Source organism: Malurus melanocephalus, unplaced genomic scaffold (genome assembly GCF_030028575.1).
Source record: "Malurus melanocephalus ecotype Western Australia unplaced genomic scaffold, MMel_1.1 scaffold_618, whole genome shotgun sequence".
NCBI classification, from domain to species: domain Eukaryota; kingdom Metazoa; phylum Chordata; class Aves; order Passeriformes; family Maluridae; genus Malurus; species Malurus melanocephalus.
The window spans coordinates 288260-302426 of NW_026623850.1; the positions used below are offsets into that span (position 1 = coordinate 288260).

Here is a 14167-nt window from a genome sequence, read left to right on the forward strand (position 1 = left end):
TTTTTTTTAACCTTGGCCTCAAGCTATTACAAAGATGGRATGATAGCTGTATTTTCTGTCTTCATTATTTTATCAATTATTTTAGAACATTCAAAACAATTATTGTAATACAGAGGGGAAGGTTATGGTGCARTGTGAGGTGGTGGTATGTGAATTATGACTAAAAGAAGCACCAGTTCTTGAAAAGTCTACACAGCTTCTACTGTGACATGAAAATAAAAGAGGACAGTTAAGCCAGGTCTAAAAAAATATATATATATATAATCTATATTGTGGATTAGACACTTCACTGCAGATCAAGTGCTGTTAAAAATCATAATTTCAGGCCAAGTGTTCATGTTTGAGTTGCCACTTCACTTTCCACTGTAGYTGACAATGTGAAAATCTCTGACATTTCATTCTCCCACAAAGGAAATACTGTGCATCGTTAGGGTGAGCCCAATMCATTCCTCACTCAAGTCAGTAGTCACTTCCTACTGACATCTGTAGGATTGTGATGGAACCTTTCTGTGTATTGCCAAGATCCATCACTCTATTTTCCTAGTTTTTCTATATGTAAACCCTGGATAGATACAGTGATATTTATGCAGCAGTTTTACCAGATGGCTCTTGAATCATCTGTTCTCAATGAAAAATGAAAAGCCGGGCACATACATAAAGGCTGAATTAATCTTTGTAATTAAATGGAACATTACTTTGCCATGAATGATTTTAGCTTTCACAATGTATTTCATGCTAATTTTTCAGTGAACTGTAATTGTATTAATTTTTTATATCTTTAGAAGCTTTCAAATGATCTCCACAAAGTTATTGAGTCAAGTTAATATTCAGAAGATCTCTGTCAGACTCAGAAAACTTTATCGTGAGATAYATATTTTGTTTTGTTCTCTCTTTACAGTAACTAAAATATGTCAGTACTTAGTATTGTATAAAATATCCRGAGTGGCAAAAAGGCTCTCAGAATGCTCACACACTTGGTTGTCAAGTGAGAATTTGAATAGGAAACTGGGATGCTTTGGAGCACTGAAACACGTGTGCATTCCCACGCTGGCATGTTGTGAAGTTGAGAGTAAAAGCTCGTTGATGGCTTTGTCTGTGTAGTAAACTGACTTGCAGTGACAGAAGGACACTGATGGTAAAATCCTGGCTGTGTTGAAGTCATTGGGGAAACTTCCATGTACAGGGAGAAGTGGAAGGAATAGTCCCACTCTGGGTCCGCTGCCTCAGAGCCTGCTCACTGTAGCTGCTGGGATAGAAAAGAGTCATTGTGACTTTTTCTAAAGTACCCTGCTGCTCTGTTTCTGGGCGACGGGGACACAAGGTCACGCAGACACCAATATGATGAGCATGATCCGTTTATTTCTAATACAAGCTCCTTTTTATCTACTTTCAAAAGCCAGCCTCTCTATATGATTAGCAATGCCTTTCTATATGATTATTAATTATTCATTGGTTAATTTAGCAGTCTGTCTATTACATTTCGGCATATGATTGGTATATTTGCAAAAGCGTGTTTTTGTATGCCTTGCAGTATTAAATCAACGTTCTCAGCATTTTGCATTTTCTTCAATCATCCTACTGTTCTTCAATTGCTCTTTGTTCTTGCTTCTTACTATGTTTYTTCTTCATGGTCAGYGCGAGGTACRTGTTACACTGCTGTAGTCACGTCCTCCTCTTTCCCATCCTCTTCTATCTCACTCTGCTCTATCTTGTAGTCTGGGTTGCTCAGTAACAGCAATTCATGCCCTTGTTCCCATAAAAACCTGTCTAACAGAGATTCACCTAACTGGGATCCTTCTACACTCTGTGTCACCCCTGCAAGAGCCTCTCCCTTCTGATGGCAGGAGGGGAGCCCTGCAGTGTTGAGTTTTCTTAATTTACCCGACAGCCCAACGCAGGCTGACTGCTTAATGATGGCACGGGGAAGAACCCCATCACCTCGTTTTGTCCTGTGCACATGTCAGTTTAATCTGCAAATTAGAGAAAAGAATTAAATGAGCCTTTAAACCACAAAAAGTTGTGCCTGGTGTATTTGTGGTGGATTCAYGTGCAATCACCACATGGCTGCTGGTTCCTGTACATTTGTCACATTTCTCTGACTCCCCTGTGAATGCCTCCTGGCAGGCTGGTCTCTTATACATACGTTCAATCTTATTAACAGGAAAATACTGGAATCATTATCAAAAAGCAAGCAAGTTGTAGAAGGTTTTCCACTTTCGTGTGCTGTATGAATAAGGAGACTCCAAACTGCTGTTAAATATTACACAAGCTAACAGAAAAATAGGCACAGAAACAAGACTTGGAACATGCAAATTTAGAAACCTGCTCTCCATATGACACTTTCTAACTTGTCAGTTGTGTAAATAAACTGGGCCCTGTGCTGRTTTGTACCTGATGCAGAGCCCCAACTGGAGGAATCCCAATTGGAGGGATTCCCAAGGAATTCAGAGYGTTTCCTATGTTCTCTCATGGGTTTTGCTTTGGCTCTGGGAAGGTTTCCCCAACCAAGAGCCAAATATCCTTCACTGTCAGCATCAGCTTTGTCTTCTTTGCTCAGGTCTCTAAACCCCACATGTTGTAGTAAGAACTTTTAAGTCACAAAAGCAATAAAACAACATTTTTCCTTTATCTATCTATCTATCTATCTATCTATCTATCTATCTATCTATCTATCTATCTGTCTGTCTGTCTGTCTATCTATCATCTGTCTATCTATCATCTATCTATCTATCTATCTATCTATCTATCTATCTATCTATCTATCTATCTATCTCACAAAATACAGGCAGCTTTAAACATTGATGAGGTATCAAAGTACTAGAAGCAGGATTACTTTTTAAGTTTGCTTTCAAAAATCTCAAGACAAACTCTATTATTTACTAGGGTTTTATATGGCCTTTATAAAAACATCTTCATAGAGTCCAGCTATTTTATTCTCATCTTAGAAATCTCAATACCACGATATCAATTGTGAAAGTCACAAAGTGAGTGATCAATTCATGCAGAACATTTGAGATTCACCAGATTTGTTTAAGAAGCTTAGTAGAAATTAAAACTGATGAGTTTTGCTCTTTCATTTTTCAAAGACAGTTTTAACTRGGATTGAGACATGGGAAGTGGTAAAGGAAATTTTYKGATCCCTTRYGAAGTTCAGTCAGCTGAACCTGACRAACACCACCAGGAAAAAAATTAGACACACTGATTACATAAAAACTTGCAGATGAATTGTGCTCCYTTCCCAGTTTTTTATTCTCCCTGCCCACCACAGCATTTAAAATATTGTGAAAGACTGCTGAACCTTCTGGAAAAGTGAAAAAACATTCTGCTGAGAGTTAATTTGGCTCATTTCATATTTTCCATTSAGCATTTTTCTTCCATTKTTTTTTTATTRCTAGGGCAATTTGCATGACAATGGGATCTTTCTTGCTTAAGAGATCATCTGCTCCTGCTGCTAATTTCCTACCTGAAGTWGTTATCTTCTGTTTGTGACATCTTAATTATCTCAACCACAATTAATTGTGATGTCACAAATGGAGGACTATAACTGGGTTAAAAGTGAGATTGAGAAATTGACTGAGTTTGAAGAAGTAAAGAGGCCTTTCTTCTTGAAAAATAGAAGAGACAGAACGATTTTGGTTAAATGGRGGCAGTCTTCCATCACCTTTCTTCTTAAAGTTGTGGTTTTAAGCCTTGCTGTATAGGAGGCTCTGCTGTATTGAGATTCTGTGAAGAGGGAGAAGGGGGAAAGGATCTGTGGAAGAAGAGAAATCTTCCTGCAGTCACCCCCTGCAGCAGGAAGGAAACAGAAGTTGTTGGACCCCAGAGAGGTCCAGGCTCTGCTCACAGAGAGCAGAATGAAGGGTTGGCACCGTTGCAGCTGGTTTAAAGGCCAATTATTTATTGCTTTTCATGTCTTGCAATATTCATTTGAGTTTTGACATCTGAATTTGATTAACACCAAGGAGCACTTTTTGAGGGGTGGAGGGAATTCCAAAGACTTATAGAGAAATTACAAAGACTTACAGAGAAATTGCACCCAGCACCTTGAAAACATAAAAAGTGAATCCATCATGATTGTAATTTATCCTACGGATTTTACTTCTTGCTGTATCACCTTATCTTTTTGTATACTTTTGCTTTTCTTCTGGAAACTCGTTTCCACGGAGGTTCTGGGTGTCTGAGTGGCCTGCTGGTGTTTTTTGAGGACATCACTAAGGTTGTACGCTCACACCATGATTTACAAAGTGGAAATTACAAGTTACATGATTTACAAACCACACACATGTTTTACAAAGTGGGAATACTCATCGAGAGCTGCTTAACACTGGACTGTTTACACAGGTTGTGCATAAACAGTGGGACAAAGTCATGGCTAAAAGAGGATTAATGAAAAGKGAAGTATCTTATTTTAACACCTTAACTGACATTAGGGAAAAGGCAAAGATTGCAAAGTAAWGGGGTGAAACTGGAGAACTAAGCAAAGATCAGTCCTGTGGTTTTTGGAAAGTACAAAATTTGCATCCTCGGGTGCAAATTGAAGTGGCCCTCAGTGGAAACACAACCAGCCTGCACTTGCTGGGACCAAGGGCGATTCACATCTGTGCATCAAATCTGTTTTAGAAGTTGGATAAGTACCAGCTCCTGTGCCATTGCAAAACAGGCTGCTTCCTGTTGTCCTTTGGAAAACATGCTACAAACAGGCATTTGACCATCTGATTAACACAAAACCCAGTAGGGAAAATCAGCTGTTAAGGTTTTGCACTCAGACACATTGCTGCAAGTACGCAAAAGCTCTGCAGGCAGCAACAGACCCACTGTGATAATCTGACAACAGAATCTGGACCTTCCATGTCCTGCTGCTGAGTTCATTTGTGGCACCAAGTTTACCTTGTAGAAAAAGCTGTATGCTGAGAAGTGGTTTTATCTGTCAAAACTTTTTTTTCTCTTTTTCTTTTTCAAAGGCAAAAGCGGTTATGGCGAAAGTTGGTTACCCTCAGTTTATAATGAATGACACATATATCAATGAAGACATCAAAACAGTAAGTGTCAGAATTGCTGCTTTCTTCATTTTTTTTGCAGCCATTCTTTGCTCTGTTTTGCCTCTGTCTGAAATCAAAGTGAGCCTTTTGTTTGGCATGCACCTGGAGTTGTGCTTGCCTGGTTATTTTTATTTTATTTTTGAAGTAAGTGTGCTAGCTCTAAATTGTGTCTAAATTGTCAATGCTGTTGTATCTAAGTGATATCATGAAGCCTGCTGGGAGTGAAATGGGCCTAGGTTCAAAGAACCTTCCTGTTATTAAGCCTTTTAAAGGTTAAACATAGAGTGTAAAAATTTTTACATTTAGTTATAAAAATGGAACAAACCAAAAACATTTCTTCTCAAAATAACCGTCTTCAAAAACACTGATGCATTTTAYCTCAGAATATTACAATTTAGGATGCCCTATATAAACCCTCCTCATCTCTCCAGGCTACAAATGTTATTTATGATTTTTGCTCATAATCATTCCAAGAGGTTCTAATCAATGTATAGATCTGTTGTGCTGCTGTATGGACAAGGATATTGTGGGGGAGCTCCTTCCTGCCCCAGTATCTGCTCAGCCTAACTAAGGCAGGAACAAAGACCACCAGGAAAAAAATTRYTGATTACATAAAAACTTGCAGATGAATTGTGCTCCCTTCCCAGTTTTTTATTCTCCCTCCTCACCACAGCATTTAAAATATTGTGAAAGACTGCTGAACCTTCTGGAAAAGTGAGAAAACATTCTGCTGAGAGTTAGTTTGGCTCATTTCRTATTTTCCATTCAGCATTTTTCTTCCATTGTTTTTTATTGTTAGGCAAATAATTAACAATAATATATATTACCATTTCCCAACTGTGGCATGCATGTGATGAATTGTGTTACTGAAAGTCTCAGACAAAGTAGAAACACAAGTTCAATCCTGAACCAGTAAAATACAGGAGCGATYGTCATCTCTGCCACTGCACATGAAYAAGTATTAAACTGAGGCATTATTTATTGGGAAAACTTTGGAGAACCAGCTCCACCAGCCTAGTCCTGGTCMATGGAGAGTGCAGGGTGAGATGGTGCAGTGAAGATGCTGTAAKGAGACAGCACTTATGACCAACTTTATCCTTCAGTGTGTGGAATTATTTGCTCAGACAAGTGGYAATGTCTGGTGGAAAATGCTTGTTAATCATGGGTTCAAAACCATAGTTTACATCTGAGTGCAACTTCCTCACAAATCCTAGAATTGTTTTAAACTGATGACAGGTATTTATAACCTATTAATATCCCTTTTCCTTGCCTGTCTAGTTGTATGTGTGAATGCTACTAGAATTGGAAACTTATGGCAGCGTGGAGCCTTATGGCTGTAAATATTTAATGTGGCAGAACCCTCGGAAGGCACAGATTATGAAGTATTTGTTATAAAACATAAAGCAAACTGAAAAAGAGGGAACTTTGTTACATWGTTGGTTGTGGTTTTAGAATGCACTCTTAAAAATAAAACTAAGTCAACTTCCTCCTGGAAAASAGGCTCTCTTAATTATAGCCACAGAAATGTGCAGTCTGCAATCCATTGTKGGGTGCTTATGATTCCTTCAGCACCACTCTGCACTGTGAAGAGCTTTCCCAGACCCTTGTGCAGTTCTGTTCAGCCACTKTTTTTTTTAACTAAGCTCGTAAAATATTTATTCTTCCTACCAAGTGTGAAAATTTTACTTGCTTTGATAATCGCTAAAAAATTAGGTGATTATCTTGTGTAAGATAGAGGTTCTGCTTGTTTTATGTCAACTTTTGTTTTTTTGGACATGCTTTAAAAATGTCTGTGCTTTCTCTATACAGCTGAAGTTTACAGAAAGTGATTATTTTGGCAATGTATTGCAAACTCGCAAATACGCAGCCCAATCTGATTTCTACTGGCTTAGAAAAGAAGTTCCAAAAACAGAGTGAGTAGACAAAAGGCAAATTTACATAATCTTCTAACAATATTTTAGTTTATGTTATTTAATTTATATAATAAATATTTTTATATATGAAATTTTAATAGAATTATGCACACATAATTTTATGACACAAAAATGCTGTGGGCAACTCCGCTGTTATTTAGAAACTCCTGTGGATTTTTTTTTTGTAACTTCTAGATATCACTGTTCATATGCACAGTAGTCACATGCTTGAAGCTTAAACTTAATTTAATGAAAAAAAGGGGTAATTGAATCGCAATTAAAAATGGATTATGTCTCTTGGTCGCAGTTAGAGTTTGAAATGGTACAGCAGGGATTTCTGAAATAAATTTTGTAGGAATGAAAACCATTAGTAGGAGATAATGTTATTATTAGGAATRCAAATCAGCATTGTTAGTTACCTGCTGTTGAGAGCAGAATGATACAGAATGAAACATAATTTAATCTACTTACGTTATTTTTATTTATTTGTAAACATAGGAGYGCAGATTGTGTCACAAACTGTCATAAAATACATGAGAGAATCGTTCTCTTTTCTTAGTGGTGGGTAATCAAGTCCCTAAAACACAAATTAAAACCTAAGCAGAACTTAATTAGTCTAATCATGCTACTTAAAAATGACTTCTTCTACACACAGACTTTGAAATCTGTGCTGCTGCTTAGCTCCTGTGGCAGTATTTCCTYAGAGCTCCAGAAAATCCTGCTCAAAGTSAACAMCACCTTGTTCCATGTGGCTCCATGYTGTCCYRAGGCAGGGGGARGATGTCAGYAGGACAGACACAGGCTGGGCATGGTTAGAATGTGCTAATTTGGCCCTGTGCGTTCAAGGGGTTATTTGTAGCTTAGTTTTAATTGTGAATTTCACCTTCCCRTCCCTGCTTTCTCTGACATTGCACTGGTTAATGCCAGGGGGTGATTTTAGGGATTTTGCTGGGTGTCAGGACTAGCCCGTGATGGTGTGTTCCCTTCAGGGTTCCATTCCATGAGAGCAGTGAAATCTCACAGTGATCAGCAGCCTCTGCTCCTGGTCAGCCTTGGGGCAGCTCTGATGCAGAACCTGTAGATCTTTGGCACAATGGGAAAACTCCCCGGGAAGGAAATCAATTTGTCTGAGAGCTGCCTCATGGGTATGCTTAAAAAATGGAAGTGTTATCCTATTGCCCACAGCAAGAGTGGACATTTTCTCATAGCAGCCTTTACCATCTTATTTCTAGGACTACATAACACCCAGCCCCTCAAAACCTTTGTTGTGCTTTTCTTGTCCCTCCTCAGGGCACATTGTGGCCTGGKGGATGCCAGTTTGATTTCTGACCCATTCCATTTCTTTGCACAGTGTGGGGGAAAAAAAAATGGCCTGAATTTTTTTTCAGGCCTGAAAAAAAGCCCTGAATCTGAAATTCAGCCAATTATTGTGTATGACTGAGTCCTGGGAAAAGAAAGGGAGTGTTAACAGCCTGCATGGAGGAGGAATAACAAAACCTTGGCTACTGTTGAGAAAAGCAGATTGGAATGTAGAATTGATAAYRCAGGTGGCTGGAAATTATAAGCATTACTAATACTGTAGCTTTTGCAAACTCACCAATTATGTTCTGATTACTAATTAAACAGCTGTCTCTTGACCAATGTATGTTTGACACAAATGTATACTCTGGTTGCTAAAGTGGATAAAAGAGGCTTGTCCCACAATAAACCTCTTCTTTCTCTCTGTTTTTTTCACCCACTTTTTGTGTGTTTTGTATCTATTTTTTTTTTGTCACAGTTTGGCCAGCAGCAGCACAGCTCTTTGCTCTTCTTCTGCAGGGCTGGAGGGCGGCCTCTCCCCCTGAGCCCTGCTGGAGAGGAATAATCAGGGTTCCTGCTGGGACATTATTCTGTCTCTGCAACTGTTCAGTGATAGAAAAGGGCTCTGAAAGTGGTGTCACTCTGCCTGGACACCAAGGTACAAAGAATCATTGCTACCTCAAGTCATTTAAAAAAAAATATTAAAATAAACCAATAACCTCACACTTAGTCGGAGGCATGTCAAATCTGACCTCAAAAATATCAACCACTTTTTAGCCACTTGCCACTTTTGAATAATCATACTTCACTGCTTTCTGATGCTTTTACCTCTCTTTTTCATCTCTCATTTTTCTGGTTTAGTTTTTTAAACTTTTACATTTCAGAGAACTCTGCAGAATTTTTGATGAAGCTTGGTGCTATGTTAATAGCTAATTACCCTTGGGTTTTGTTTCTATTTGCTTCATTTCTTATTTTCCCTAGTTTAGTAGCTTTTAGCATAACATTTATCTTTAGAGATAGATATTACAAGATCATCAAAGTTGTGGACTGAAAAAGATAAATAAGAAAATGAGTGTTTAAGGAAATAAAACAAAAGTTAGCAAAGTAATATTATACCCAAAAGGTAAAACATTATTCTTTTAGCAGTCAGTCCATGTTTCTCAACAATATTATTTCAAAGTGGAATAACTTTCCTCAGCTAAGTGGGAAATTAAAATGATGGTTCAATCAAAGCATCAGGGAAAGACCATTTGGGGATGGACAAAGGAGATGAGAGATAAAGACAGAGGAGCTGGATAAAACAAGGGGGGATGTAGATATCAAAGGGAAAAACAATTCTTTTGGAAAATCAGGAGTTTTTTAATCTTAGAAAAAAGAAAATAGGAAAAAAGCTAAAGCAGGTGTGGAAGGCTGGCTAGCTGAGAAGGGTCACGTAGACATGTTACACCTTAGCGAGAAGGAAAAATACAAACATCACACTCAGCTAGAATAATTGCTGAGATTGTGTGAACAATTCTTCTGAAGCAATAAGAAAGCAATRCAAGGACATCATGTTTTTAAGCCGCTGGAAACTCCCTACAAGATACTTGTGTTGGTTAGCCCTGGGAAAAAGTGGAAGTAGATAAGGGAAATTGGCAAGTGAATCATTAAAGGTGGAGTTGATGTTTAGGACGTGGACCTGTGAGATATATGTATTACAGAATATTTATGAGCTAATTATGTGTGTTATAAAACTTAGACATTGTTTGCAATAAATTGAAGCTCTCTTATAACTCATATTGAGTGGTCTGAGTCTTCCCTTCTGCGACAAGCAGGAGTAATTATCAAAATTCTTTGTTTTCTGTTCTGGTCCCTCCAAGAAGGGAGCATAGAGGAAATCAGATGAGGCTTTGCCCAGGGCATGGATGGGGGACACACCCAGCCYWACTGGCACCAGAAAGCTGTGACAAAACACCAGAGTTCTGGAGTCACCTGTGCTGCCAGTCCTGGGTGGGCTCCCCTGAGGGCTCCACAGCTCTGGAGGTGTTTCTTGTCCTCAGCACCAACTCTGGATGCCAGCTGCCATCCTCACATCCTCACAGCTGCCTGGGGAGAGGACTGTCACCTTCACAGCTGCTCTATCAAACGAGAAAAAATCTGTTCAGGTGTCAGCAGAGAGACACATGAGAGGGATTTGTGCAGGAGCTGAGGAATACAGGGCACAAACCAGCACAGGTCAGGCTGAGAGGGCTCCAGGGAGAAGGAAAGGCTGGAAGGGGCACTGTGGGATGATGGGCACCAGGTTTGAAGACAATTATTTACACCCRGGTGAGATACAGCTGGAGCAGAGAAAAGTGACAGGCAGTACAGGGCGAAGTGATGGCCATGTGGAAGGGAGAAATTAAAAAGAGTTGGGGTTTTAGTTGTATTTGCTTATCCCTCCATGGAGTCACACACATTCATACACACAAATATACGTGTGCTTGTATCAACAAACACATTCCTGCACCTTTTTAGCAATGATGGAATCTGTCCTTCTCAACACTGATGTCTTATTTGCAATAACAAATCATCAGAGGACTTCACGTTTCTCCTTTAAAGTCAGGGTATAATCTAAGATTTCTAGACCTGGCCAAATCTTTCTCCATTTTTCACCAGACTTTCAGTGCTGGGGAGGACACAAAGGAGATATGTTAKGAGAAGATTCCGGGGTCTCTTCCAGGACCTATCCCTGTTTTTCTCGACCACACACYATTGTGTGTAAGCCCTGGCTCTTTATTTGCCACACGGGAGGGCAGCTCTGACAGGTTCTGGCTTGGGGACATTAAGGGCAGTGTAAAAGCTCCTGCAAAAAGGGAAAAGCAGCCATGAAAAACACTGGGCTGTTCTCTGTTGGATACAAGCTGCTGGAGAGCTCAGAAATTGCGTGGCTGGGACCTGCCCTGGAGAGGAAGGGCTGGAAAGGAGCCTCCTGGAGCCTTTTCCTGGTTTCTGAATCCCATTTTATGCAGTGATGTAACACTGCCTTACCATCCCAGTTTCTTGCCCATCCCTAAGGGAGACAGATGACAGCSTGGCCTAGGATAATCTTCTGTTTCAACATGGGGAAATACAATTTTGAATGTCACCCCAAAGGCTGCATCCYATTTAGAAGTCTTTCTTTATGGTATTTTATTTGGAAGATGTTTTCCATCTTGCAGAAACTTTGCACAGCTTTTCACTTATAACCATCTTAAGTGTGTCATACATTCACAAGTTTGTTTGCTTTATTTATATGATTATTTATCTCTTATTTCTTATTTTGGACGTTGAACAGCAAACCGAGTGGTTTCTTCTAACCCACAAAGTTGACAGAACAAATTTCAAATTCAGTTTGTGTTTTACAGAGAATTAATTAAATTAATAAGCTTTTCCTGTGTTGTAAATATTCCCAGCCACCCCTCTTCATGACTGGCAATGTAGCAAGCACACTGTAGACTTAATTCAGAAAGAAAGGTATCTCAGAGAAAATTGTAGCCTCAAGAAACACAGACTRAGAGAGTTTCTGCCCCACCTGCTATCTCAGTGTATGTTTCACATTTTATTTCTACAAGGGAATTCTCAACCTTACAAGTGTCAACTCTGCAGCATCAGGTTTTGATTGCTGCAGTAGCAGATGGGAAATGCTACAGGACACCATTCAAAGCTACCCCTTTTTTCACATTCTTGTAGCAAATGAAAACAGTGTAACCAGTTCTAGAATTTTTACTTATTTGCTTTGTAATTAATAAGAGTTTGGAATGTGTTATGCCTTTCTTTTTTTTTTTTCTATTCTTCTGTTAATAGATAAAACACACAGAAATTGTAACCAGACCTAGAGCAAATGCCCAGGCAATCTGACTTCAAGCAGGAATGGGAGAGTTATTTCTAATTTTGCTTCACCTTAAAATTTAACAGCAAYAGCTATTTTTTACACACCTTCTGATGGTAATTTGGCATGTTATTAAATAAGGACTGTCCCTGAAGGTTCAGTAATTTCAAGGAGCTCACTGAAAGAGCATGGCAGATGAGAAGTGAAGTTGTTCTGCTAGTCTGAACTGTAGCAGTCTTGGTTATTTCCACTTTTGTGGAAAATACTTCCTAAATCTTTTTGAGAGTGTCTCAGAATGGTACAGCAAAATGCTGGAATAGAAATATGCTCCTTGCCAGCTGTCAGATATGAAATACTCTGCTTGTTACTAGAGAATTATCATTCTTCCTGACTCAGTATGGTTGCTAAATCTCTTCTTCCTAACTGCTTAAAAGCATAACGAGTTTCATACAGGTCATTCTTGAGGCCTCGTTATGAAAGAGCAATTTGGAAGGAGCTGAGTTCAGTTTTAYAGTGAGAAAATCAGAGCTGCCCTCAGTCTTTGGCTCATTTTAAGGATGGGCTCTGCTGTTGCAGTGGTAAATTGTGAGAAAAGAAGCAGCCTCAGGACAGGGTTGCTGTGATGTGTCTGCAAGTCCATGAGTTCATGAGGTATGAGAGGATGGTGTGATGTCCCCCCTCAGTAACTGTGTCCCAAATGTCACCAGTATTCCCTTCTCTTGGGCAGAGGGAGGTGTTTCTGTGGGGAAAAGGAGCATCACAGCTCCTCACCCACCAAAAACAGGTGCAGAAGAGCTTTTTGCTCCTGTTTGTGGTGGTTCCTCTGTGCAGCAAGATGCAGAGAAGAACCAAAGCCCATYAGTCTATTTTGAAGTATCTGTTACATGTCTCAGGCCCTTGATCCTGTGACAGGAAATAAAAGGCTAAGAGGGATTTGCAAAAAGGGAGGATTTGCTGTTCTGGAARCCTTTTTCATGCTTAAAAGTTGCTGTTTGAGAACAGAAAGGCTGTTGTAAGTGGAACAAGCCAACAGGGTGAGGTGCAAGTCACAACACTGTGTGTCTTAGTTCAAACTTRCAGTAAAATCTGAACTGAATTGTTGACTGTTTCAGATGGTTTCTTTTCAGATGGGTTTTCTCCTTGTCAAAAAAGAGGCAGTTCTCCAGATTTACTGCTAAGCCTGGAAAGCAGGTCCCAAGGCATAAATGGCAGGCTTGCATCCTTCAAAACAGTTCAGCTGATTGCTGCTGTGAACAAACATGAAATTGAAATGTAGTTAATTAAACCCCTAATTTTTTTTCTTTATCCCTTCACCATACACATTCTTTCTTCAATTTTCCATTATCTCACTACATTACCTCTAGCATTTAATCTYCTTATTATGAAGAAAGCAGAAAACACACCAGAAAACACCCTCCCTCTGTTCCTCCCCTATACAATCTCCTAATAAACAAAACAGGGAGAGTTATGTGTGACAATTAGAGCCTCTAATGTAATGGATGGTTAAAATATGTACATGACATCACTCTTTTAGCCTTCATTGATTAGTTTTTCCAGTTGATRCATTGCAAAATAAGCTGCTCAGCTTGGAGAACAAACAGGCAGTTAAATTTAGTGATAGAAGATAAAATGCTGCCATTTTAAAACTCTCCCATTTGTTACATGGTTTAAGTGAAGACATCAGCTATCAGAAAAAAAGGTGGGATCTGCAGATGACTAATTCAATAACRGGTCTATTTTAAAGCACAAATTRTGTATAMAATTGTCACTGATATCACATATTTYCYRTGTTYTGATGTATCTTCCTYTGTCTTGCTCTTCGTTTTSCAGCTCCTATCTCTTCCCTTTGAAAGAAATTTTCCAAAGCAATTTCATTGCATTCATGTGGCTTTATGAAACTTTTGAGTAATGCTTTGCTAAAGACATCAGGATGTTCCTGTTTGGTTATTTAGTTGAGTTACTATTAAGTTATTATGCATTAACCACTAATTCTCATAATCTTTATTACTTTTATCTCAGTTCTCCTTTATAAAATCATAATGTGAAATCTTGGGCTCACTGAACTCAGGGTTTCATCTGAGGGGATT

At 39.0% G+C, this 14167-nt stretch overlaps 1 protein-coding gene across 1 annotated transcript in view; it reads left to right on the forward strand.

Moving 5' to 3' along the window:
- PHEX (phosphate regulating endopeptidase X-linked) overlaps positions 1-14167 on the forward strand; it is a 95595-nt gene that overhangs the window by 56991 nt on the left and 24437 nt on the right. Inside the window, exons 13-14 of the mRNA XM_057383268.1 lie at positions 4962-5039; positions 6849-6952. Of these exons, the coding sequence (XP_057239251.1) occupies positions 4962-5039; positions 6849-6952 (182 nt within the window). The remainder of the gene's footprint in view (positions 1-4961; positions 5040-6848; positions 6953-14167) is intronic.